At 34.3% G+C, this 26,372-nt stretch overlaps 1 protein-coding gene across 2 annotated transcripts in view; it reads right to left on the bottom strand.

The window, feature by feature from the left end:
- The window catches only part of LOC110020208 (ATP-dependent DNA helicase 2 subunit KU80), a 25,411-nt gene extending 2,830 nt beyond the window's left edge, over positions 1-22,581 (bottom strand). Inside the window, exons 1-8 of one of the 2 annotated variants that reach the window (XM_020718228.1) lie at positions 22,365-22,581; positions 21,789-21,881; positions 20,969-21,020; positions 6,671-6,802; positions 5,134-5,537; positions 1,845-2,131; positions 1,457-1,652; positions 1,130-1,333 (exon numbers count right to left, since the gene is read on the bottom strand). In XM_020718228.1, the coding sequence (XP_020573887.1) occupies positions 1,130-1,333; positions 1,457-1,652; positions 1,845-2,131; positions 5,134-5,537; positions 6,671-6,802; positions 20,969-21,020; positions 21,789-21,881; positions 22,365-22,379 (1,383 nt within the window). In that variant the 5' untranslated portion in view covers positions 22,380-22,581. Of the gene's footprint in view, positions 1-1,129; positions 1,334-1,456; positions 1,653-1,844; positions 2,132-5,133; positions 5,538-6,670; positions 6,803-20,968; positions 21,021-21,788; positions 21,882-22,364 lie in introns of those variants that run through there. The other variant, XM_020718229.1, reaches the window with a different exon arrangement.
- Positions 22,582-26,372: the final 3,791 nt, after the last annotated feature.

Here is a 26,372-nt window from a genome sequence, read left to right as displayed (position 1 = left end):
GTGTTCGGCTCGTTCGTTAAGAAACGAACACGAGCTTATTTCAAACAAACTAAATTTTAAACGAACCGAACACGAACACAAGCTTTGTTCGTTCGTGTTCGGTTCGTTTACACCCCTAGGCATGGGCTGTGAGGTGTGGCAAGAAATTCAATTATTTGCTTTAGGACTTCAAATTGGAAAGAACAGATGATGATTTTTGGCTTGCAAAGGAAGATGAAGAAACTAGGGTTCTTGTGGAATAATTGTTCTTCCTCTTCTTCCTTGCAGGAAATAAAACTGTATTTTATTTCCTCCTTAAGTAGTAGCAGCTCATGAGTAGTTATTAGCACTGACGTTAGATTATGTAAGGCAATGAAACCTTTAAACAAGTTAATCCTAAACTTCTAAAAGTCTTTGATGATTAGAATATATGAGCATAAGATAGGCATTTTCTTTCACTTTAGAACAAAATACAAAGTCTCCTATTATTTATATTTAAAATTGAATCAATCCTGTTTATCATTTAACCTCAGGACAAATATTCTCAAATAGTTTTATTATTGAACTCCAAACATTCTTTGGGATTAAAAGAAATTATATGTTGATTATTTTTATATAAATCGTGCGGGATTATTAGAAGCATTATATTAAGTTAATATATAATTTATGTAATAAAAATGATGAAAAAAATTAATATGAAAATGAAACTTAGAGTATTAAACATTTCATGAATCCTAGGCCAATGAAATTTCCCATAGCATATTTAATTAGAAAATATTAGATAATTCATTAATATTTAAGACTAGAAATAATGTATAAATTAAAGAAATCTTTAGAAGCATTTATTTCTATAATAAGCTTATTGCGATAGTATTGGCAATTCAATGATTTGAATGTATAATTGATTTAGGTTCTTTGACTTAGGGTTTGTGGAGCCTTATATGTTGAAGCAAAAATGATTGAAATTGGATCGAAAGTTCAATAAAATTACAAGTCACCGCATGATTTCCACATAACTGTCGTTCTAAATAATTCTTGCGTCAGCCCCTAAGCTTTCTCATGCAACTAAGAAACCAGAAAAGCAATATTTTGGCAGCATTGCGACAATAAATGGACCACAAGGAATAATCTAAGAGCAGCAAACCCAAACCTGTAGTACTGGATTTGGTGTTAATTCAGGTTTCAGTAACTCCTGGCCATCTGGGGCTAGATCTAGCATTTTGACTAAGTTATCTGATGACTCCTGTTGTAGTTCATTTGGCAGGCGTGATGCAGGTAGATTACTAAATGATGGAAACTGAAACTCTCTCACATCCTCGGCAAAAGGAAGTACATTCAAGTAAAATGAATCTGGCTGCAAAAAACAAGAAATTATGTCCTTCAAATTGCATGAAAAAAATAAAAATAAAATCCTAAACACATAAGAAAAAGGAATTAAAAAATATAGTAGGTCAAAATGGGTGGGGTGAAACCTCACAATATTATCAGAAGAAGAGATATTAGGTGTCAATACTCCAATTATGACATTCCCTTGTCCCTGTCTCCATACACAACGCATAATTGCAACCTTGTTCATTTCTTTCATAGCTCTTGCCAGGGAAGAAACTGCTAGGATTGCTTTTACATTACCCGGTTCAGGAATAAATACATATACATCCTTCATGTAATAATGCCTTCATCAAGCAAAAAGAAGACCATGAAAACCAAAGGTTATTGCTGGCAAATCAAAATACTGATAGATGTGCGGAAAACTGAACAATTTGGAAAAAAAAGAAAAAAAAAAGATATAAACCTGCTAGAAATTGAAATATAAAAAGCTAAATTTCTTAGCATTTGAGGTCTTCACAGAAGAAAGCAGTTCTTACCGCATAATGTTAGAAGCATCAGTAAAACCAAGAAGCTTCACACTTTTTTCCGGTGTAAACTTTACTGCCTCCCATTCAGCCGAGGATATAGGAACAATTTGAGGTCCATATCGATAGCCTTTTATCCTTTGTTCAGGGGGAACAATCCTATCAAAATCTTCCGTGTTTTTGTATTCATAATCAATTTTGAGTTCATGAGTGGCAAATTTATCATTTCCTGGTGCTTTGTCAGAATATTTGTTCAATGTAGGAAATTTCTCCTCTGATGTTTTCTTGTAAACCCAAACCTAGTAGTGGAACAATCATAAAGTACCATTAGTAAAAATATTGCCAAGCAAACCTGATTCCACAGAGGAGTCACTAAACGTACTCTAGTGTACAAGGATGCATGAAAATGTGCATCAAAGTTTCATTTCATGCTAAAAATATAACTATAAAAGAGTTCTGAATATTTACGCTATGCATAACTGCATAAACTGTATTCCAAAGCAGAAATTTATCGAGGAAAATGCCATTTTACTTATTTATAAAGCAAACTACAATTATTCTCTTAGATCTAGGATCCATGTTGAAGTAAGACAACCTTGAAAACTCTAAAAAAGACGCTATAAAATAAGGAAAATAGATAAAGCAAAAAAAAACGAATGTAACAAGATGATCAAAACCTCATGTTTGAAAGGCAGCACACCTCATCAATTTCAAATCCCAAAATAGGTGAAGAAGAAAAAAAATGTTTACATATAAGAGTTTTTTTTATGATATACACTGTGTTGTATGATTCAAAATTCTCATATTTATAAACAAAAAATAACAAACTACTAAAAAAATTGCTAACCACTAACAAATTTCAGATGAACAAGTGAACTGCTAACAAACAAGCTGCTTAAAACCGGCCAATAATTTATTAACATACTTAACAACGTTAACTGAACTAATCTTTACAAAGTAATGACATTTAAAAGATAAAATATCTTTAAAAATATGCAAAATAAAAATCGTTTACACGTAACCATCAGTAAAAGTCAGAGAAGCTTAAGTTCTAACAATATTATAAGCATTTCTATAGTTGAATAAAACAGACCTTCAGCATCCAAAAATAACAACATTCCATCAATATCTATGTAATTAGTTTTGACATCATAATAATGGTTCTATAACATCCACTTGGCACCTTTTCATTAAAACATGTCACATTTTCCAGATACTCAAAAAGAAAGCAACTTAAAACACAATGCAATCCCGGCACTTTGAAATTAGTGATTCAAGACTAAAAAATTATGAGAATAGAAATTCAGACAAGTGAATGAATAGCTTCAAAGCAAATTGATAAGTTTCAATGAAAATATACCATGTAAGCACATAGACTAACATTTCAAAAGCATGTAAATTGAAAATAAAAAAGGAAACAAATTACTTATTTGCCGTTATATAATAAAACAGCTTACATTAATCTAAACAACTAAAGTTCACTAATAATTATCATGTAGGGTACTAGCTTTTATATGAATAGACATATATCTATATTGTGATTCAGTCCTAATGAATAATTTGATGACTAATCCCTACAACGAAGAAAGCTGAAATGAGTTACATAACGAATTACACAACCAATGGAAAGAAGCACGTGGAACAAGAGGCCATGTAAAAGATGGAAGCTGACGAGTGTAGCTAATACCCATACCTCTTAACCATGCATATAAGAAGTTATAAGGATGAAATTTCTTTTAAGGGGGTATATATTAAAAACAAAGTTCTACTAAAAAAAGTTTCCCACATAACGAAAAAATCAACAAGATCAAATTGATGATTCAAGGGATTCGAAGGGTAAAAAGCCAAGAGCAACCATAAAAGGGTGATACCATAGAACAAAACAAGGTTTTCTTGACAGGCTTACCTAGTCGGCACCTGCCTTATAAGGTCCTACCCAACAAAAGCATGGCCAGCCACCCATATGTCAACATGTTAAGGCATCTGACTGATATTTTCTCAACGCCCATATTGGTTGGTGCCTAAAACTTGCTTGCATCTACTGGGTCCCACCAGGAGCATAGTGGACCAATATTGCGTAGTAATAATTGGTAATAGCTTCATGAAATTTTTCACGATTGTGTACTAACAGATCAATTAGAGCCGGCCAAAGACATGGACAAATGACTTTGTCTGGCCAAGAGAATGCAGAAAAAACTACAGGGCCATGTCAATAGCCATTAAGAAAAAATTTGAACAGGGAATTCATGTGTGGCTGTCAAATAATTAAATGATAATAAATCTCATATGGAAACATCAAATGATTTGCCAAGTAATTTTATAAGTAAATCATTTACAAGCAACAATAGCAACAATGTTCACGTTCGCAAAGCAAATTTGGAGCATTGGTCACTTGTAGTAGATGGACTCGAGAATTTTAGAGGTTGCAACAAAATATTTCATATTAATTTGAATATATATAAATATATATATATCCATATTCAGTTATTTATTTATCATTTTATTGTTGATCAACTGATCGTAGGTTTAATTTGCTGGCCATTATGAATTTAACATATTCTAACAGATTATATGATCTGAAATTTTTTATTCATCTATTAAATTTGGCAATTGAATTGAACTAACTGAGCACCTTTGACTTTCCCAAACAAGCAAAAAACAAAGGAATCCTCTTAAAAATAAAAAAGGGGCTTAACATGCACACACATGCCCATCCAAAATAACTGCAGCCAAAGCACGCACAGCACATCACTCAAATCATCACCACAGCTCACATAGAAAAAGGACCAAAAAATAAGGAAAGATGAGCATACTTCCTCACTCTTCAAATACTTTAAGGCAATGACTCAATTATCATAAAATTAACACGTTAATTCCAATGAACTCATCCACATTAAAAACAATCAATAATAAAGCAAAACGTTTAAGCCCAACCAAAAAAAAAACTGAAAATAAAAAAAATAAAGGAGAAAAAAAGAAAGTGGATGAATATGTAAAACTCTCTGGAGATGATTAATTATCAATAAAATGTTCTTAATTAAATAAGGGTAGAGAAAGAACTTTAAAAATGTAAGAAAAACTGCAGTTGCCTTCTCTAAACAAAAAATCGAGTAAATAAAGGAAGAGTTATGACACAAATGATTTTTAACACAAGTATATATATAGTGTGTAAAGTATAAATTTTCATATAGAAAGAATTAGAAATTTGAGCAAGATTCAAAGTTCATTAAAAATAAGAAAATCAAGCAAGCCATCTAAAGTGTTTCTTCAAAAATATTTTTGGTTCTTAATCGAATCTCACCTTGATCTTCATGCTCGAACTTAATTCAAGGTCGCCTCTGTAAATAGTAACTGGGGAAATGTTTCGAGTCCTAAGAGCCCCAAGCAACGATATTGACCCATCAACATGTATGATTTTAGAAATCGTACTCTTTGAAAATTGATTCAGTAAATCAATATTCTCATCTGCCGCCATCTGTTCAATCAACCCAGCCAACTTAACCCTTACAACTATGCAATCCAATCTCACTCCATGACTTTTCATCAATTGGCCGATGGTATCAACCTGATCTGCCTTAGAGCCTTCATCTGGTTCCTTGACTGGATGTTGTGCGTCGGTTATAAGACAAATGCGATGTTTTCCCTTGTTTGTAGGTCCAAATTTCTTTATCAGCATATCCATCCCGATAACAATAGCATCAAGGACTAACTTGTCAAGGTGGGCAAGATAATAAGCATGGAATTATGTAAAAATTGAAGTTTAGGTGTTAGATATGTAAATACAAAAGAATTGAGTGGTATGTATGTAAACCTTCCATGAAATAATATCATCTGCTACTAGCACAATAATGACAAGGTACTCCATAAGCGTGTTCTCCAAGGTGGTCAAGACATGGAGATGACACGTGTGGGTTAGAATTTTTCATTATGTATTTCCACAGAAATTTAATAAGGGGATATCGTGGAAATAGCTGTGGAAAACCTACTTGTCAAAACAAGGGGTGCAACCTCATTTGGAAATGCGTTGCTTCTACATTGCCTTTCCAAAAGCTGTAATCCATAATTTTTCCATTTTTGTGGAAATACATGATAACAATACCTACGCATTTTTGAAATCCCATCAAAGCTCCAAGGCCATGGAAAGCACTCCGCCGAAGCAGTTTGCATATTTGCAAAGAGTGTTGACATTATATTTCAGCCAGACAACACAACACAACACAACAATATAAACATTTACAGCAAAAGAAAGTACAATATAACACAACATTCTGATGCAAGGCCCAGTTTTTGCTTCATATAGTTGTACAGAGAAAATAAACAAGGTTTTTCTTTGTTCTTGCATGAGGAATGGTGGACGTTATGGTATCAAAAAATGTCAAGAAAGATGTCACAAGGGTTTGTTTGGGATTTTTTTTCTTTTGCTTTCATTTTTAAAAACATGCTTGTTTGGTAAGATTTTTTACATATTTTTTATTTTTAGATTCTAAAAATAAATTAACATACTTTTTAACACTCAAAATAAATATTATGTGTTTTGAGTATTTTTAAAAACAATAATATCGGAATTAAATATGTCAAATATGTTTTGCTTCAAATCAAAAGATAAATAAAATAAAATAAAAAATTGAAAATAAAAAACAAAAGCGACCCCAAAAGGCCTCTAAATGGGTTACCATCAATCATATTCAGATACTTCCACCAAAATAATAACATATAAGACAATAATTCAAACTGCAGGCTTATAAATACAAGTAGATGACACAAATATTTAGAATAAAAAATGTAAAAACCTCGAAGGAAAAACACATAAACAACCAAAAATAATCAAATTTGGATACAATCTCCATTCCGGGTTCCTCTTGGAAGTTCACGCAAAGTGTCCATTATTAAATCATCTACAACTTTGATATCCTGTAAAACCACAACATGCAGATATCCACCCACCTCCTTCTGTAGGTCATTTTTGGTTTCTGACAATTCCAAAAGTATTTTGCAATAATATGGCATAGAATAGAAAGAATGAGAGATGCAAAGTTCTTCAACAAGAGTTTTTTTCCTATTACTATCTATTTGATTTCCCATAATGGGAGGAAGAAGCAGTTGCCATATCTAAAAGTGAGAGCCAAATCTGCAAAAGATGTTTGTTTGTTTAATAAGAAAGTGAAACTTCCTATTTCTTATTGTTTGGTTGTGAAGGAACCATGAAAGCATCTAATAATCCTAGTAAAACTATCGCCCAATGCACATACATGTCAATGTGTACGTTTGTCTTGTAAATATAGAACAAGAAAAATAAGCAAGCACAATTATACACATACCAACATAATTCAAAATTAGAAATAAATAATATTTAATATAAAAATTTCATAAATTATGTAATGTACTTGTACATTATATTCTATAATATGAAAAAGGAAAAAAAAAATATAAATATAGTGTACATATATGAGTTATACATAAAAAAATACATATATTTATATGCATAATACATGTACGTTTGCAGGTGCATACAACATGAAAATAGGCATACAAAGATATGGAATTGGTCAAATATCATGCATTATATTGTTAATTTATATATATATATACATACATACATATATATATATATATATATATATGTTTTAAAAATATATTATTAAAATGCATTATAAAACAATATATTCAACATACTTTCTATATTAATTAAAAATATAGCATAAATATAAGCAATTAATAATAGAATATTATATAGTACATGATAAATTACATACCTTTTTCGGGCTATGAAATTTCATGCCCTGGCCTCTCTCAAGAACAATGAAAGAGTTTTACATGAAGGTTCACGATCAAATTTTCAAAAAGCAAACTAGATTGCATATAAAACGCTACTCGGGATTTCACTTTCATTTTGCGAGAATTTTTAAGATCTGTGGTTCGATTTTTCCCGTAGGCACGAATGATATGGTTAATAAGGCTTAGTCATTAGGTGCTAAGTATTTATACTCTGCATATAATAATGGCAAATTTAAGTTTTAGATTTAGACATTTATCACTGTGAGCCTAGAGCGAATGATATGAGGAAGGATGACAAACCTGATGAAGATCTTAATATTTTGTCGTCCTGGGTTATCATGGACCCTAATTAACTTAGGGTCCGTTTGGGGCAGCTTATTTGGTGCAGTGACGTTTTGAAAACACACTTAACCTGTTTGGGTAAACTGCGTTTTGGCAGCTTATGCGTTTTCAAAACGCTGAAAACAGCGTTTTCACACCGCACCTACCTAGGTGGGATGGCAGCTTTCTGGCAGCGGTCTGGCTTTTCCAAAAAAATAAAAATTCGTAATAGCCACCGCACATAGCTTATTAGCAGATTATTTTTAAACAGCTTATCAGCAGATTATTCAATATGTTGCAGCCGCCCCAAATAGACCCTTAGTCAAAGTAGGTAGTCAACCCAACCTAACTGAAGAATCACTATCAGCAGCCATGAATTGTTTCATATAATAGAATCTTGTAGACATGTGATAGATATTTATACAAAAGGACTAATTTAACTCAATATTAGCTAATAGAGGGTTATGTGTCCTATTGAATATGTTTATTTGATAGGGCAAAAAGTTTTTGGAAAATATATGAGCTATAGTCGTGACTGTAACATAATGATAACAGTTAGCAACAAACCACCTGGTCAGAGGCTATATTCATAATCCCATATCCTGGAGCCGATTGGTCAAACCATGCAAACAAATTACTTGACTCACTTTCTTACTTGCATAGACGAGATTTGTGTGAACATAATAATATATTGATATGATATTGATACTTCTGATCTAGATTTAATCCTAAATGTGTCATTCTCAACAAATTATTGCGGATGGCAGATGAACAAAATTTTATTTTTTTTAACTTTTTATGATTAAATTTAATTTGAACATTTTAGATTTTATGATTTTTTATGGATTTTGTGTATTTTACAATTTTTTTTATTCTAATATATTTTGAAAAAAATACCCCCACTAATTGAGATTCATTTTTAACACAAGCATTTGACTAACCATGAAACATGTTGACTATATTTATGTACAAATGGATCGGGTTCATGTTTTACATTATTTGAATGTATTCAGTTATTCTTTGGCGTTTAATTTTGAAAATAATTTCTCTAATTGAGATTCATAACCAACGCGACCATCATTGAGGATTGATGCTTTTAAACTTTATCGACCTTATCCCGCTTATAGAGAATCGGATTTATTATTGATAGAATTTATTCAAATCTTCTTTGGATTTGATATCGAAAATAAACTCCTCCAATTAAAATTTATAATCAACACAAACATCATAAAAAATTATATGTAAAATGATTGCAGTATTCATGATTGTATTCCAATGGATGCTTATTGATGAATTGTATTAAAATTATTAGTATTGTCAATTATAGTCCTTTTAAAGAGGAAGATCATACTAGTCTGGTGGGGAACCAATCTTGTTTACTCCGGTCCTTATGAGAAGGAGAAGCAAACTAGTCAATGTGGGACTTAAGTCCTTGCCTTATGAGCAGGCAACAAGCTCAAGATTGTGCCTCATTAAGCATTTTGAATTTTGATTTTGAAATGAAAGATTTTAAAAATTTCAAAGTATTTATATACTTTTTCAAAATAATTGCATGTTTCTCAGTACGAATCCAATTTTAGCTTAAACTTACCACAATTTGTATAGCATTCTCAAACCAAACATTCTAGTGTTCAACACGTTAGTTGGAGCACATACGGACATTTTGAATTAATAGATTTTGATGGTTTAAGTTTTTGGCATGCTTATCAAGACTATATAATAAGATTCAACACATTTTAGGTCTGCGTAATATTCTAAAATTATAATTTTGAGCATTCAACACATCCGCGAGCCTTCATTATCCTGTCATACGGTCGAATTTAGGGTTTACACTTTAGATACCATTTAATGCCTTAAGCCAAACAAAATAAATGCAATGGTACTGACTTTAGGTCTCATTGTGATCAAGGAGCGCCTTGGAGTGTTGCAGATGACACTTTTGACAACATGAGTGTGGTGGTCTGCATGGCAACAAAATATAACGATATTTAGGGGTATCTTAAAGCCTAAACCATTTATCCATATTGAAGTGGCCACATGGCATCTCGTAAATGATTGAAGTGAGCAGTGGTAGTTATTGTGGCATCAAGACGTAAAGGAGGATCCTCAAGAATCTGAATAATAAAACTGATCAAATAAAGTGATTATTTTGAGCAAATGAGTCCTATCGGCAAATCTTTGGCAATCTAATTGATATGATCCAAGTTATTAAATTTGAATGCCGCAATTAAAGACAAACAAAAAGTTATTCTCCATTCCAACTGATCAGAGATTAACATAGGTCAATATTCCTTATGTCCGAACAGATCTATTGAACATCACGAAATCGATCTCTTTAGTATCCTATTATAAATCCAATTGGTTAAACTTAGATTTCAAAAAGCTGAGACAAGAACAATGCTAATGAAGTGCTTGGATTGAAGTTTTATACTTCCCCATGACAACACTAAACAGCACACAAGTGCATCTCCTTCCTCCTCAGAATTCTCAAGCTCCTTTGACAATTGCAAACAAAATGGTTAAAGCATGAAGTGTTTACATATTCAATGTGAAACTTTATGAGAGCAAGAGGCAAACACTTGTGAAAAAAAAAGGTAGTGACAGTGGCCTCCAAGCCACCCTCATTTTCTAAGGTGGAGCAAGTAGAAATGTTGCCACCAAAGATGTCTTTGAGTCAGGCTATCAACATAGGTAACTGCCTAACTGGCCACCATGAAGACAAACTCAAACTCCAACATGAAACATCTAGCAAAGATATTAGGTAGATCTCCAAATGTCTTTCAACCATCACCAACTGCAACTCATTCAATCTCGAGTGTTGCAGTGACAAACAAATCATCACTGCAATGGGCTAATGAAGAGATTGATAGCAGAGAGTATAGGTCGACCGGAATGGCAACTCCCCTGGCCCTAGAGATGCATGAGGAATCCATTTGTCTAAATCTATGAATGTCAAACTGCGCCTTTAAATTGAGCAAGACATACGAGGGCTTAGGCATAAGGGTAGGTGACAAGGTGAAAACTTCCCCATACTCAACTTTAGTTGTGATCAACATTGACTCTCCTCCAAGTGATATATGAGATTAGCAGGTCAGGCATGGAGCAACTCCAATCTGACAAAGCAAGACAAATGAAAGTAATTAATATGCCCATCAGGGATTTGTTCCAAATGGTTAAAAAGCAACAAGAAGAAATCTGCACTCTAAAGGCTAACATAGAGAAACGTAACTGAGTAGCAATCTCCTTGGAGTCCCTTCAGCGAGGGTATGGCTAATATTTCAGCCATAAGCAGGTTACATAGAGTGTTAAAAGGCCAGTCTCTCTGACAGTCCATGGCTTTCTGAGGGCCATTATATTCCAAATGGAAGTGCTCTTCTAGAATTCCCAGTCACTGAATTGGAGATATTGAAACGCTGATTGATGCAAAAATACAAGAAATTAAGGAGCCAAATAGGAGGATAATTGGGACCATGTGATGCATGTAACCATGAACAAAATATATTGCAAATACAACACATGTAGTCCACCCTCTAGCCCCAATTGTGGTCACCTCGGTCTCTCAAGCAACCAACGAAGAGATGATGCTTGAAATCCTCACAAATGTGAGGGGTCACCTCTAGCACTAAACTCTATCAAAAAAGGTTGTTTCGGTGATGTTTCATACCGCAATCTAGGAGGTCCAACAATAGATGGCTAGGACTATTTTGGAGTAGATGGCTAACCAAGAACATGGCTTTCACATTGAGAAGAGCAAGTTAGTGTGGAGAAGGCTCCCAAAAATACTACTCAAAGCAAGATGACAAGGAAAATGCACTCATTTGATTGTCCGCTAAGGTTAAGTCAATTTAGTACAATCAAGAAAAAAACCGAAGAGTTTGTGTAAAGATCTATAATTTTAAATATTTGTATCAATTTAAAGTATTTACTTCTTTGTAAAAAATACGATTATTTTATTTTACGTTTCAAAATATAAACCCGCTCGAGACATACAAAAACAAAGTATATTTTAGTCTAGATAAAAAATCCCGGCTTCATATGGCACACAAGGGATGGATTAAGAAAAACTTCCAAATTGTTTAGTATATCTAGTCATAGGACAATAAATCTAATTTATTAAATATGAGCAAATAAATTCATAAAATTTTGGTGGGAAAACTCGAGTTATATGATCTTCGAAAGCCTTTAAACCATCCTCATATCACTTGATGTGATTTATCATGATCAAACGAGGTGATTGGTGGCAAATAATCACGCTAAATCACTTAGAAGATGGGAAAACAAAAGGGTGTGGGATTGAGCTTCTTGAGCATAGTTCTATCATTTATGCACTACCCAATGCTTACATAAAGGTTTAAGGGTGACTGTGGAGCATATTATGCAATTGCTCCTTTTAGCTCGCACTGTCTTTTCTCTAAACATTCGATGTCCTCGCCTGTTGACTTCATTTTTAGTGAGGTCTTAGTCTCCTCCCAGAACCCACAATCTAGTCTTAGGAGTTCCTGAGTTCCTTGTTGACCATCCTAGTTGACCATCCTAGCGAACTAGTAATGGAACCCAACTCCCGTAGAACTTTGAGCCACATCTTGACTCATTTTTGTGCAGGCCTCACATGAGTAGTCTCAAGCACTCGATTCTTAGTTGCAAAGGCTAAAGTCTAACATGTAGAGGGCCCGAAAATGAGTTCTCATAGGATCAGACGGCCATAAGTGAACCCGTCATGACTCGAACACTCGCGAATGCCGCAATTCACGCACTCGCTACACCATGCACGAAGTTGATACAATTTTTTAGCCCGACCGCCGACAAACTTGTCTGAACGACCCCGGATGACAAAACGGACCATGCCGACGCGTCCGAAACGTCAACTTTAGCTAGGAAGATTACTCGTATTGCTAGGGTTACGGGCACGCGCAAATGGCACGGAAATCTATGTATTTTTTTTAGCTGGCGTGGGTCCGGGCTCAACCCAGGTTCATTTCGAGTTTGACTTAGGCTAAATATGGGCTAAGCCCGGGCAAATTACTTCAGCACACAAATTTTAAAATTTCAAATTTCAAAATTCAAATATATCATTAACTCCACATATAATGAAGATTAATTCTTTTCCAATTAAGCCTCCTCTGCGCATGGAAGGTATTGATTTCCCCGCCCAATCTCCTGTAATGGACACATTGCAAAATTCTGATATAGCATTCGACTCTCCTCCTCCCCGCACGGAATTGGCTTCTCCCCTCTGAATATAGCTCGAGTCATTCGCCTTCCTCACGAAGAAGACACTGAAAGGCCTCTTCCTCGCTCGAGATAAACCTCGCCATTTCCTCGCTTGAGATAAACATCGCCTCCCTCGATCCCGCTGACCTCCCTTCGCCTCGCCTCCCTCGATCCCGTTCGACCTCGCTAACCTGCTCCTCTGTGACTCGATCGAAACTCCAGATCGAAGCATCTGTTGCCCGCTCGACTCCCTCGTCTCCCCTATGCACCAGGAGCTCTCGCAGCCCTCTCACCTCTGCGAACCAAAGGAGCCCCTGTTCGACTCCCTGTTCTTCCACGACCCGAAGCCACACGCCTCCCCTCTTTCGATCGAGAAGCACTAGCACGCTTGCTCCCCTCTCCACCGAACAGCTGCTTCGTCTCTTCTTCATCCGATCGAAGTTGTTCGCCTCTTCCTCCCTCATGCACCGAAAGCATTGGCCTCTTCTTCCTCCCGCTCGGCTCGCGTCTCCTGCTCGACTTTCTCGTGTTCGATCCCGCCTCCTTCCTCACTCGACCAAACAGTCCCGCTCGCCTCCTTCACAAACCGAAAAAAAAAAAACCTCGCCCTTCTCCCGCTCCTCTCCAAATTTTGCCAGAACAGTGACCCTCGTGACTGAAGCCCTGCGATAGAGTGACGATTTGAATTAGCCAGAAAGGCATTACAAGGTTCTCTGAGGCTTGCATCTTCCTCCTTCCAGAGCTACATCTTCTCTAAAATCGGTAAAACTCTCTTATTTCCGGGTTTATGCTCCAGTTTCCGACATATATCATTTAAGATGAAATAAAATCATTGTTATTTTTACAATACGAACAAGTGTTTGCACTGTATTTTTTTGGCATCACCAATTCTGACCAATTCTTATAAAATTGATTTTTATTTGAGAGGATCTACACACAGGATTTAAATATTTCAACTGCGGGAAATTTATATACATACCATATAACCCTCATGTATTTACATATCCAACACCCAAGTCTTGGAATCAACTTGTATATAAGTACTTGTATGCCTAATACATAAGCTTTGTGTTACATACACGCCACTCAATTGCTATATGTTTGCATATCTATCACATTGAATTCAATTTTTACGTGCATACCATACAATGCTTATATTCTCTGCATATGTGGAACCTAAGCTTTAAAGTTACATCACTCTGATCTTTAATTCTACGTGAGAAGTAATTCTATTTCTTAATGTGAAATGTATATTTTCATGCTTAGGATTTATATGCTGTTTTGGAAATAATTTGGGCACCATTTTGGAGCAATTGCACCATTTTGTTTTGGAAATAATTTGGGCACCATTTTGGAGCAATTTCTACACTGTTTTGGGGTGTTTTTGCTTGTTGACTTAGAGAGGCTTACACAATGTTTTCAGGCGAATTTAGGGCTGACTTTAATGCACTGTTTTAGAACCATTTTAAGTGTCAATTTGAACTGATTTTGTGCACTGTTTTGGAGCCACTATATGTGCTGATTTGGGCTGATTTTGATCGTTGTTTTGGAGTCACTTTATGTGTCAATTCGTTATGTGGAGTCACTTTATGTGTCAATTCGGGCCGATTTTGTGCACTATCTTGGAATAAACTTAAGCACTCTTCTCAAGAGTCTATTTAATTACAGTTGTTGAAAGATTTTAAACGTTTTTTAGGTTGATTCACTTGCTATTTCCTCTTTTGATTTATTAGTTTTGAAAGATTAGTTTTGAAAGTGATTTATTAGTTTTGAAAGTGGATCAACCTTTTCTTTTCGTTTGTTTTGGTATTTTTGTTAAATGGTCAAGTCAAACAGTGGAAGTTTCTGATTTAATTATTTGGAAGACACTTAAAAATATTTGAGGATTAGTTGGAAAACACTTAATTGAGGGTTGAACACTTTAAATCATTTTAAGCACAAGTTAAAGTGTAGTCTTCCTAGATTTTAGGAGCATACCCTAGGTGAGAGTCCATCTACCTAATTCTCAGCATAGACTTCCTAGTTTTTAGGAGCACAACCTAGGTGAGAGTCCATCCACCTAATCCTCAGCATAGGCTTCCTAGATTTTAGGAGCACATCCTAGGTGAGAGTTCATCCACCTATTTTTCAGCATAGGCTTCCTAGATTTTAGGAACACACCTTAGGTAAACGTTCATCCACCTAACTTTCGAATAAATAACGAAACTTGACACTTGACCCTGATTCATAAATAGATTAAGACACTATACATGAGGATGCACCAAGACGTAGTTCATGCTTCCTTAATTAAATCAATAGTGGAATTTCCATCATGACTTAACTTATAGTGAAACCAGTGCACTGGATTTGAGCTTGGATATTACACTCAAATCCTCCTGGCAATTGTGGGAATTTGTCAATGCAATGTCGCATATGGATCATCTGACTAAGATAAGTCTAGGGTCTAAGTGGCGAGGGCGATGATGACATTGCTTATGTATGCTTAAACGAGGGATACGAAGTGAGATTATTTAAATAGTATCTCCTACCTCAAGGATCTTCAATAAGAGAGAGAGAATGATCCATTATATTATTCACCAATTCTTGGTGGGATCGTTGCCCCCGACACTCTTAGATTGTCAGTAGTTCTAGCACGATTAGAGAGACTAGTCTGTGGACTATACGAATACGACTTTACAAAATATGACTTTACAAAATATTTACAAAAATAAAAGTAAAATTTTATTTTGCATGTTAAAAAGAACTCTGCATAAAAAAAGGCTTGAACAAAAACTTTTGCATGAGAATTTTTCTATGAAAATTTATAAAGGTCCACGACTGGTCACTTGGATTGAGTTTAAGAGCTGTCTGTTATAGATTGTCGGGTTGGTAACTCTTGTTCAAGATCGGGAAGCACACAGCCCAGCTCTAAGCCCCATTTTTATCAATGTCTTATACCCAGTCGTGATCTTTTATATGTGGCTAAGGGTTTCTTTTGCTCGTGATTTTTACAACTCTTTTTTCTAACTTTCGCACTAGGTTTTCTCGCATTGTTTAATTTTCTTGCAAGTTTATTTAAATCTACTGCAAATCATATTATGCTCGCAACACTAATAACGCAACAATAGCAGATGCCCAGGATAGCAGATGCCCAGGTACGCTTACGCTTTTACAGTTTATCTACAGCATTTTACTTTACTGCATTTTACATTTGAAGTACCTTTTATTTACCTGCAATTTGATTATCCTGCATGTAAAACCAGCACTGAAACCAAAATCGAAACAAAACAAAATCAAATTTTGACACAAAAATTGGGAAATACAAATCACCAATCTCAAACACTTAAACCCTGGAGTCATCGCTACAATAGGAGCTTGGAGCCAACTTTGTGGGCAGCACGACGACGAGCATGGAGCGAGCAACAAGAGGATTTTTTTCAACATTATCTCTTCCTAGCATAATAACAACTCATAGGACTTCAAGGTAGTTTATTCAGCGCGACGTAAATCCTCACTCCCTTTTTTAGGCTCATGTACAACCATGTTGTGCAGCGTAAGTCCTAACCCACCTTAGGTTCCGAGATTTTCGTATGACACGACGTAAACCCTCTTATCTCTGTAGGCTATTTGCATAATCAGGTATTATGCATATGTAAGTCTCAAATAATAAAATTGGCAGGATTGAACAATTGAATAACATCATCTCTAAAAATGCAGTCATACAGTAGGATAGTTTGAGAAGTCACTGAGGATTCTCCTCAGGATCTGTGACATCCCTTACCTTTTCTTTTCTTTGGACTCCTGAAATAACTGTTCTTATTTGAGGTACTCTCACTTGCTTTTCCATGAAAACCTAAACTTTGAAATCTTGAAAACTAATACCTCTGATCATTATCGAAAGTTTTCTCAATTAACCCCAGTCATTTGAGATGTAATTAACTATAGATGCTTGCCTTGATAAGGAACTTGGAACACAGGTAAAATAAATCCTATTTAATTATTATCTTAGATAAGGGAACTTGTCGGTCATACATAAAAGATTCGCAGACCAAACGAATGTCACAAATTTCTTAGTTTGCAGGATTGGTTCTATCGCCGAGATCTACACTTAATCTACACTTATCTTTCGGGAGGTCTACACTTATCTTTCGGGAGGGTGTAGTATTCGCGGTATCGGGCATGATTATGCAAACTATCGGACTAATGAGACCCATTTGGTCTCATTTTTCAAAAATTAAAACATACTACTTTTAAAACTCAAACTATATATCTATTATATTAAATTAAATTTCAAAAATTATTTTCATATTCATATTTTCAAATAATCATAAAAAAGTTGACCGACATCATCTTCTCTAGCAACACCAATATTCGCTTCATCCTCCCTCAACTTTTTAGCATGACTATTGTTCAAACCTCATCATAACAACAAGATACACTTCGCCAACTCTATGGTTAATTGTTTACATCCATCTACCATGACACAACATTAATTGTAAGTCACCTAATGAAATATCCACTTCCCCTTTGATCTCCCATCAACTCTCTATAGGGTGAATGACTTAACAATGTTGTTTATCAGGCACGGGCTCTACTTCTTCTAGATGCAATTCTTCCATGATTAGCGCTTTCTTTTCCCAAAGAAATAAAAATCTCAAAAATTGGTATTAAGTCCTAATGTAACTCACCCACAACTCCATCGTCCCACCATCTTCCAAGGGAAATGACGCACTTCAAGAAGTACAGCTAAAACTTCATTGTGGTCAATCATAGTACTTCTCACACCAACAAGTAGAGTCATTCTTGCACCTAAACCCATGCAACCACCATTTGAATAGCTAAATGATGAAGGAATCGGTAAAAAAATTAATAGGATTACAACTTTTATATAATCTCTAAACAAATTATGCTTGATTTCGACTATCCCAAAGAATCTGACCAAGGTAGATATCCAAACACTCCCTAAAATATTAAAAAACTTCATCACCCTCCTAAGAGATCCTTTGAATCCAAGCTTCAAGCTTTTCCAGGAGAAAGAATCCACAAAATAGAGGGAAGTTTTGCCCTCATAAAAGGCAAACAAAAAGTGGCAAAGGTTCATGATAGCTCCTGTCATTAAGCAAACCAATGATATCCTTGATACCTATAGTTGGACAAAAGAGAAAGAACAGAAGGCATTCGAAAACATAACCTTGTCGTGGGAAGCAATGGCAGCTCAGAGTTTCGATCAAGCTAATGTACAACAACAAAGAGGAGATTGGAAATGTGTGCATCAAAACATAGTCATATATAATATCCAAAAGACAGCAAGGACAAGACTGATAGTAATGATGATATGAATGTGAAATATTAGAAATGGATTAATATAGGAACTTCTGAAACTTACAAGTCTAACTCCAAAAAATTAAATAAAACTTTTAATTAAAGAGTATAACCAACATTCATTGGTAATCATATATGTATTTGAAGTAGTAATTCCAACTTGTTTTACACCAAAATTGGGAATGAGTTTTCGATATCACATACAAATCAATTGGAAAGAAGATACCGAACCAAATTAACACCTGTTTAGATGAAATTAACTTTTTTGCTCTTACTATTCTTTTTAATTTGTATTGTGAATGTTGAATGAGAGTGTGTGCCTTCCCATGGGAAACTGCAGGAAGAAAGACATGTCATCACAGCAAAAGAAAAGAATCTTTCAAAACACATAGACCTTCCATCATAAACGACAAAAAGTGAAGGACCTATCTTTCTTATAATGGATGAGGCGTGAAGCGCATGACATACTCTAGGATGAATTACCATGTGCAATATCCACGGTTCTTTAGCCAAAATAGTGAGAATAAAAGTTGGGAAAACAACTAACATTGGAAGTGGTGAGCTCAACTAAAACCATCAATATTAGTACATATTCCTTCACTGCATGAAACTTGAAATATCATGGTCATTAGCATCTTTGAGCTATAAATTTGGATGTTTTCAACATATGGGGTATGGAAAACTCACTGTACCAAAACAATTGATTGGTATAGCAGTGTTCTAGATAATAAATCAATAGATCCAATTTAGAAGGCAAACTAGTCTTTCTCCTCTAAGGGATGGATCTATCTATTTTCCATCAATCCATAATGAATGTTGTTTCACCATTCATTGCTTATTTTCCACTACTCATTAGAAGTAAACTTTACTTTCTTTCGTGCAATCGTAACTTAATGAGCTTATCTACACTTTCCTTTCTATCGAATTTAACCTAGCCACATAGCTTTTGACAATAAAATGAAATCTTGTGTTATGAATATTGGTTTTCACTTTACGTAGGTACTCCCATTAGTTGAAGCATTAAATCCCAAAGAAAAAAAAACTGAGGAAATAGGTTTGTGGTTTGACAGGCAAGTATAAATTTGGAATTTACAAGTTCATCATCCTTGAATGAGTTAAAAGAACCATTGCCATAACAATTATAAACTTTGGAACCTCAACATTCTAATAAGAGAGAATAAAGGCAAATAAAGATGGTTGTACACATAAATTATGCAGGCGCGAATCTCAAGGAGATTTGACGGTCTAAGGAGAAGAGCACTAATATCAAGAGGGCCCACCAAAAGACGAATAAGCAAATCAAATATCTAACCAGATATAGCAAACCAGAGACTGCCCAAGTCAACTGGGTGGTCGAAGTGCTATCATCCCAAGCGGCTCAAAAGACGAAAGGCAAAGAATCGCCCAAGCCTGCCACTACAATGAAGTCAGGCCGAAAGAGAGGCTAGCCCCCATGACTATTATACAGGAATTAATTAGTCGTATCCCCTAAATGTCACCAAAAGAGTATAAGTCTCAGTCATCCCACCAGAATCCTCTCGTTACGGAAACGCTACCGGTAGAAATACGGTGATTTACCCTTTGCCTAATGGCCTAGTTTACCCTATCGAAAAAAACTACTTCGTGGAGATCGAGAATCGACAAAACCATTCTCACCGATCGACAAAACTCAGTTGATCATATCAGTCCTACCGACCCGCAGTCGTCGAGCCGACCGGCGTCTAGCGACACTGATGGATACAGTCAACCGGCATGATTGTCGAAGCCCTATTCAATCCAGCCAATCAAGCCTGAGAACAGTAAGGCCCTGGGCCCACAAAGGTAAATGATCTAAAATAAATTATATAGTCCCTACTTAAGTTGCGGTATAGATGTAACTTCATATATTATTTTCCTTTTGTCTATAAATATGGAATCATTTCATAAATAAGAGGTTACGCAGCCCTTTCATTCTACTATACATTGTTGTGCTCTCTTTATTTCTCTCTCTACTTCTTTGCACTTTATTCCTTGGATGTGATTCACAAGATAAATTTGATTCAAGAATGGTAATCTTAGTGATATGAAAGCTCATAACAAGCCTCGCAAACAAAAGGTCACAACATGCAAGAAACAAGAAAGACTATAGCCCCATTGAAAAAAAGTTAAGAAGCATAAAAAAGCCAACGAAATTGTTGATTCCATTAAAATTAAAATGAACATAAACATTGGGACTGACCAAAGATTTAACTTAATAAATACTGACATTCTTGGGTTTTGATTGAATTCCAAATTACATATAATGGTCTAATCACCTTTCAAATGAAATTCAAAATTTAAATTTTGTATATCATATGTAAAAGCATAATGGAATGTTTCCATTTTAAAGAATTTTCATTTATGATCAATGTCCTTGTATTAGAAGATAAACTGCATATTTTCATTGGTTACTAAAATAAACAACGAGCATGAGGAATAATTAAGAGCTAAAGAGGATGCATCTTTCATTAAAAAGAATGGGAGATTATAATGGGATAAAGTAATGATACCTTCTGTGCCAAACAGGACAATGCCGACTTCATCGTATTTAGCATACATTAGCTGTGTCAATGACAAAGAGAACAAATTTATCATGTTTGAAGAAGCCTAGAAAGGCACAAATAAACTAATTAACATACTATTTATTTTGAAATTTACAAACTTACCACGTAAACATTTCCACACTACATACTGATACTTGACCTTTGTATTTATGCTCTTACCGTCCAAATCATTTAAACCATCCTAAACATTTCCACCACCATTAACCATTCCACTGATCAATGATAGATGTTTTTTTGTTTTTCGTGTAACCATCATTAAGATTCACTCCATCATAATTAGTTTCAGTTGATAAAGTGCTATTAATTAGAACAAAGAAGATTTGGATGTTAAATATATAACATAGAGAGATTTCAATGGCACATATGCACCTTTTTTTTCTTGAAATATGAAATTTTCAGGGTTTTTTTTTTTTTTAATTTTTAGGGTTAAAAGCATATGAAGGGAATAAACTTAAATATGCCGTATCATCTTCCTTCATATTGTTATCTCATCCTTCTAGTTTTCATCCTTGTTCAAACAAAAAAGCTTACACATAAGGAATCATTAATTAAATTTATCATTTTTAAAAGCTTGCTCATAAAACGAAGGAAGCTATAAGGATTTATTCATAAAATTTATAAAAGGTTGTCGTTTATCATTAAGAGATGGCCCTAAAGGATTTATAAAAATGCGCCTTCAAGTGTAAAGCCGGACAACCAGACAGAAACATTGAGGGGGAGAAAAAGGCTGTACAAGGAAAGGAAAGGAGAGCAATGGGGTTTTAACCTTCTTCAGCACAAGCGTTGTGCAGAGCTTTTCAACGTCAGGAAGAATATTGTGCATCGTCGGACCTACATCAAGAACAAGAACTACACTTTCCTGCACAATAGATGAAAATAAGATCAAATGCTGTGAAATTAATGCTCATAGTACTTTGTAAATAAGCCCGTGAGTCAAAATCTTAGGATGTTTTCATCGAAAAGACCACAAATTTAAAAGAAATGCTGATATCCCCATGCATGAGCTATAGTACATTTTGACTTCAAACATGCAGACCAACTAAGAAGCAGCTGATTAGCACCTTTCACAACCAAATCTCCTTTTCATCATGCACCATCTAGCTGTTCGTACTAAATTGTTGCAAAAAAACAACAAAAATCAAAGTAATCGAGAAAATTGATCCCGCAAATATGAAATTAAGAAAAAACACATAAGATTGGATAACCATTGACACAAAAGACAATATCAGAAGACAGAGTAGACGAAATTTCCTCAGGTTTGCAATCAACGAAGAACAATTTAAAATAACAGTAAGCAAGAATGATACGGAAAAAACAGTGAGATTAGGGTTGAAGACGGTACTCTGTTGCGAGCCATCCCCAAGTACCCGACGTGATGTACGAGCGTGTGAGAGACGAGCACTGCGACGAGGAGGAAGAAACACTTGCCGGGTTCGTCGATTAATGCAACGAATGACAGGTTCTCTTTGACTGGACTGCTTCTAAGCTTCCATTGTCGAAGAGCTCGCTTGCTCTCCTTCCCGCCTACGCTAAACCAGAAGGTTCTGCCGGTCCGGCAGAACGCGACTAGGGGTGTGCCCGGTTTGGATACATCCAAAAATAAATAGATCGGACCGAGTCGTTTATTGATTTGATTCGATTTTTAAAATAATATTTCGGATTATAGTTTTAAATTTTATATATTTTTATTTATAATTTGCGGATCTTGTTTTTAAAAAATATTGGAACCAATCAAAAATCATTTCTCGTTTTTATTTATATTATTATTTTTATTTAAGGGTTTTTTTTATTTTTTTAATATATCGAAAATTAAAATTTCGGTTTATGTAGAACCGTACCGATCAAATCGAGTTAAAATTTGATTTGAATGGTTCGATTATGTTAATGAATTGTTTGATTCGGTTAATTATATCATAGATTTCAGTTCATTTCGATTTACAAAAATTTTCAAGTCAATTCATCTGAACTGACTGAATGCACGCCCCTGGTGAGGATTAAGCGCGATCGGCACAAACTTCAAGCTCGAATTTCATGTTAGTGTTAATGATCATAAATGCATATGGCTTTTGGTGGAAGAGGATGGTTGAAGAATGAAAAATTTGTCTTATGATGCTTCATAAATCATATATTTGATTCTCGATTGGAATTTTGAGTAGATTAAAACTAATTTGGCAGATCAAATTTTAAATAATATGATGAGAAAATTATTGAAGTAATTTCTTAATATTTAATGTTATGTAATTGTGTGAGAAGTGTTAGTTATTTGAATAAAAAAATCTTGAAATTTGATATAAATGAAAATAAAAACAATTCAACATGTGAAATACAAATTCAAATCATGTTCAATTGGCAACTGAAATAGATTTTAATGAGATTTAAACACTATAAAAAGTTAGGAATAATAAAATTGGTTTAAATTTTATTTACTTCGAGTTTGAAAAAATTTTGGATATGGTCGAAGCCTTATTCGATCTTTGGTCAAACCTCTTCGAGCCAATGTTAATTTTTGTTTAAATAGAATTCAAAGTATGTCAAAGAATATTCAAAATGTATTCTACCTTTATCGATACTAAATATTAACATCGACATTATTTTTATTTAGAACACTTTGTTTATGTAGATGAATCTAAAATGAAGATATTTACGTTGTGTAAGCTTTATTTAAATATTATCTACAGATTGGTTTGAGGTTATTGTATTTGGATTTTATTAAAAACTAGTTTGAGATAACTTTTAAGTCTCTTATTTGAAGATAATATTTGGACCCTAAGTTCAAACTAAGTTATAGACCACCGATTTGTAGCTAATTCTCAAATCCCACAGTGCAAAAACTAAGTTTCAATTATGATGAAACATGTGCTATGGTGTATGAACCTGGTTCAAATCTTATTTGAACTCAAATTGAATAAAAAAATTATGCTCATATAATATTTAAATTATGCTCAAACATCATATTATGTTTTAACCTTGTTTGAATCTAGTTCTAATTAGCCTTTAAGATTGTATTATGTATATAGGCTTGCCTAGAGTTAGTTTTTGAACCCAAGGTGCAGCTCTATTGTTCACAGTTCATTTTTAAATCAAGAGTTTGAATCCACCCCTATTACGGTAAGAAATGACACAGAAGAATAATAATCACACATGGGAGTGTACATGAAGATTTGGAGCCACTTATGATAAGGGTGGAAATCCAAATAATCGAACATGGAGATTTATTGTGTTGTTTAATTTCACTCGTATGATCAAACAAATAGATCAACAATGTTCAACATGACAAAAGGCGTATATTTCCAAAATTACTAATTGGTAAATCTTGATTGAAGTCGTTGGGGAAAAATTCAAATTAATGCCCTCCTGTTGTCTACTTATACCCACGAAAGTTCCATTACGCAACATATAATGTTTTTTCTCCACCAATTTTTATCTTATATAAGCTTTTACATTTATTTACTCACAATCAACAAGACTATTAACTGCTTGCTTTGATAAATACTAATGTATAAATTGTATACTTCTTATTTTATTAATGAGATAGAGTCACTATAGAAGTCATTACTCTTTATTTTGTTATAATACATGCAATCCAAAATATGACTAATGTGTTGCAACTTTTGACGGTGGTGGAAAGTGACATTTAAAAAAGGTAAAATTGCTATAGTTGTCATAAGAGTCATTTTTTTTACTAATAAAAGACGGAGGCACGCTCTATCATGTGATAACGGATGCTCAGTTAAACAACTTCATGCATTTGAGAAGCCGACACTCAATGGGATGTGAGGTCTCATTTTTTAAGCTAAAATAAGACTACACAGTGGTAAATTAGATTCGAACACAATGATATTCTTTGATTATTATAATTTAATATCTCATTAAAATGGATTTTCATCAAAGTTTTTCATGTGACCAGTCATAATGCTAAATTGATCGAGCTTGCCCACCAGCCCATTATACCCAAAATCATAAAAGCAAATGATCAAACACATCCCAATATCCAATTCATCTAAGCTATTGGACTAGCTAAGACCAAAAACCAATCATCCAAAAGCTGTCTTTAAATTCAAGTCATCTTGCTAGATCAACATAAAACTATAGAATTGCATATCATAATGGATATTAATTCACATTTTCATTAGGCAGCATGAAATGCTCTACGTACATTAGCTTATGTGCATAATATGGCATTTGTCGGTCACGTCAACCTAAGGGCATCACATTAATTAGAGATGTCTTGAGGAACCATAAGGAGGGGAGCGGGGTGATTGTAATCGAGGCACCGCTCTCAACATTTATAATTTGAAGGTTCAACTTAATTAACAAGTAAGGTGTATTATGTCTCCATTATTCTCATCCCTCTAACTGAGTCAATATTCTTAATCTTAACCCAAGTATAGTTATAACTAATGAAACAACATGCCATTAAAGTGGAAAAATGTGAAAAACATTATATGTGCAGACTTCGTTATATCCCAAGCACTGTTTTTTTTTTTTGCTAACCCAGGTACACAAACTTGGAAAATCCCACTTTAAATTATTTATATCACTTTATAAAATTATATGCAAGAGGACTCTAACTTGATCATGTTTGTTTGTGCTTGCATTCTCAAATTTGTGCGTTCACAATGCCAAACAAGATACTTAGAAGTGTGAAGTTCAAATGCATTTAAGTTCAAATTTCCAAGTGAATAGTTGAAAATATTTCTCATATTTCAATGTTGATGTATTTTCATTCAAAAGTATAATTGAGGGATATGTAGGGTTTGCATGGCAATCATTTAAGTAGGATTTAACATTTATACGCCATTAACAAAATTTAATTACCTGACATAAATCTTAAGGCATGATATTGATCTCAAAATATTTTTTAACAAAAAATATTTAAACTTAAAATAAAAGTCATTCATAACTCGGATTTCAACAAATTTATAATCAAACTGACCGACCCGACGAGACGAACCCATGGATACCAAAACTAGTCAAATAAAATCCAGATCAAAGCCATCAAATCACATTTGAAAGCTTTCAATGTGTAATTGAAATGTCAAACACATTATGAATCTTGCAAACATATAGTTAAATTAAGCATGTGAAGAAGAAAAATCTAACGAGTTTAATATCACTCAATCGACATCATCAAGGCAGTTAAATGACCACATAACATTGTCTAATGTAGGAAATATTCCCAGGCATCCAATTCGGGTGATCTAAATTACTTTCTATTCACTATATGAACTCTATAAATAAAGCCCCAACCCTCTCTTGAGTAGGGGACTATACCCCAAAGCAGAGGAAGACTAAAGAATGTGAAATAGGGAGCTAAAGTTTACTATTTTGCATCGACGATCCAACGAAT

This window comes from Phalaenopsis equestris, unplaced genomic scaffold (genome assembly GCF_001263595.1).
Source record: "Phalaenopsis equestris unplaced genomic scaffold, ASM126359v1 Scaffold000094, whole genome shotgun sequence".
Lineage (NCBI taxonomy): Eukaryota > Viridiplantae > Streptophyta > Magnoliopsida > Asparagales > Orchidaceae > Phalaenopsis > Phalaenopsis equestris.
Note: the sequence above shows the minus strand (reverse complement) of the source record. Positions and strands in the feature narration are given on the sequence as shown.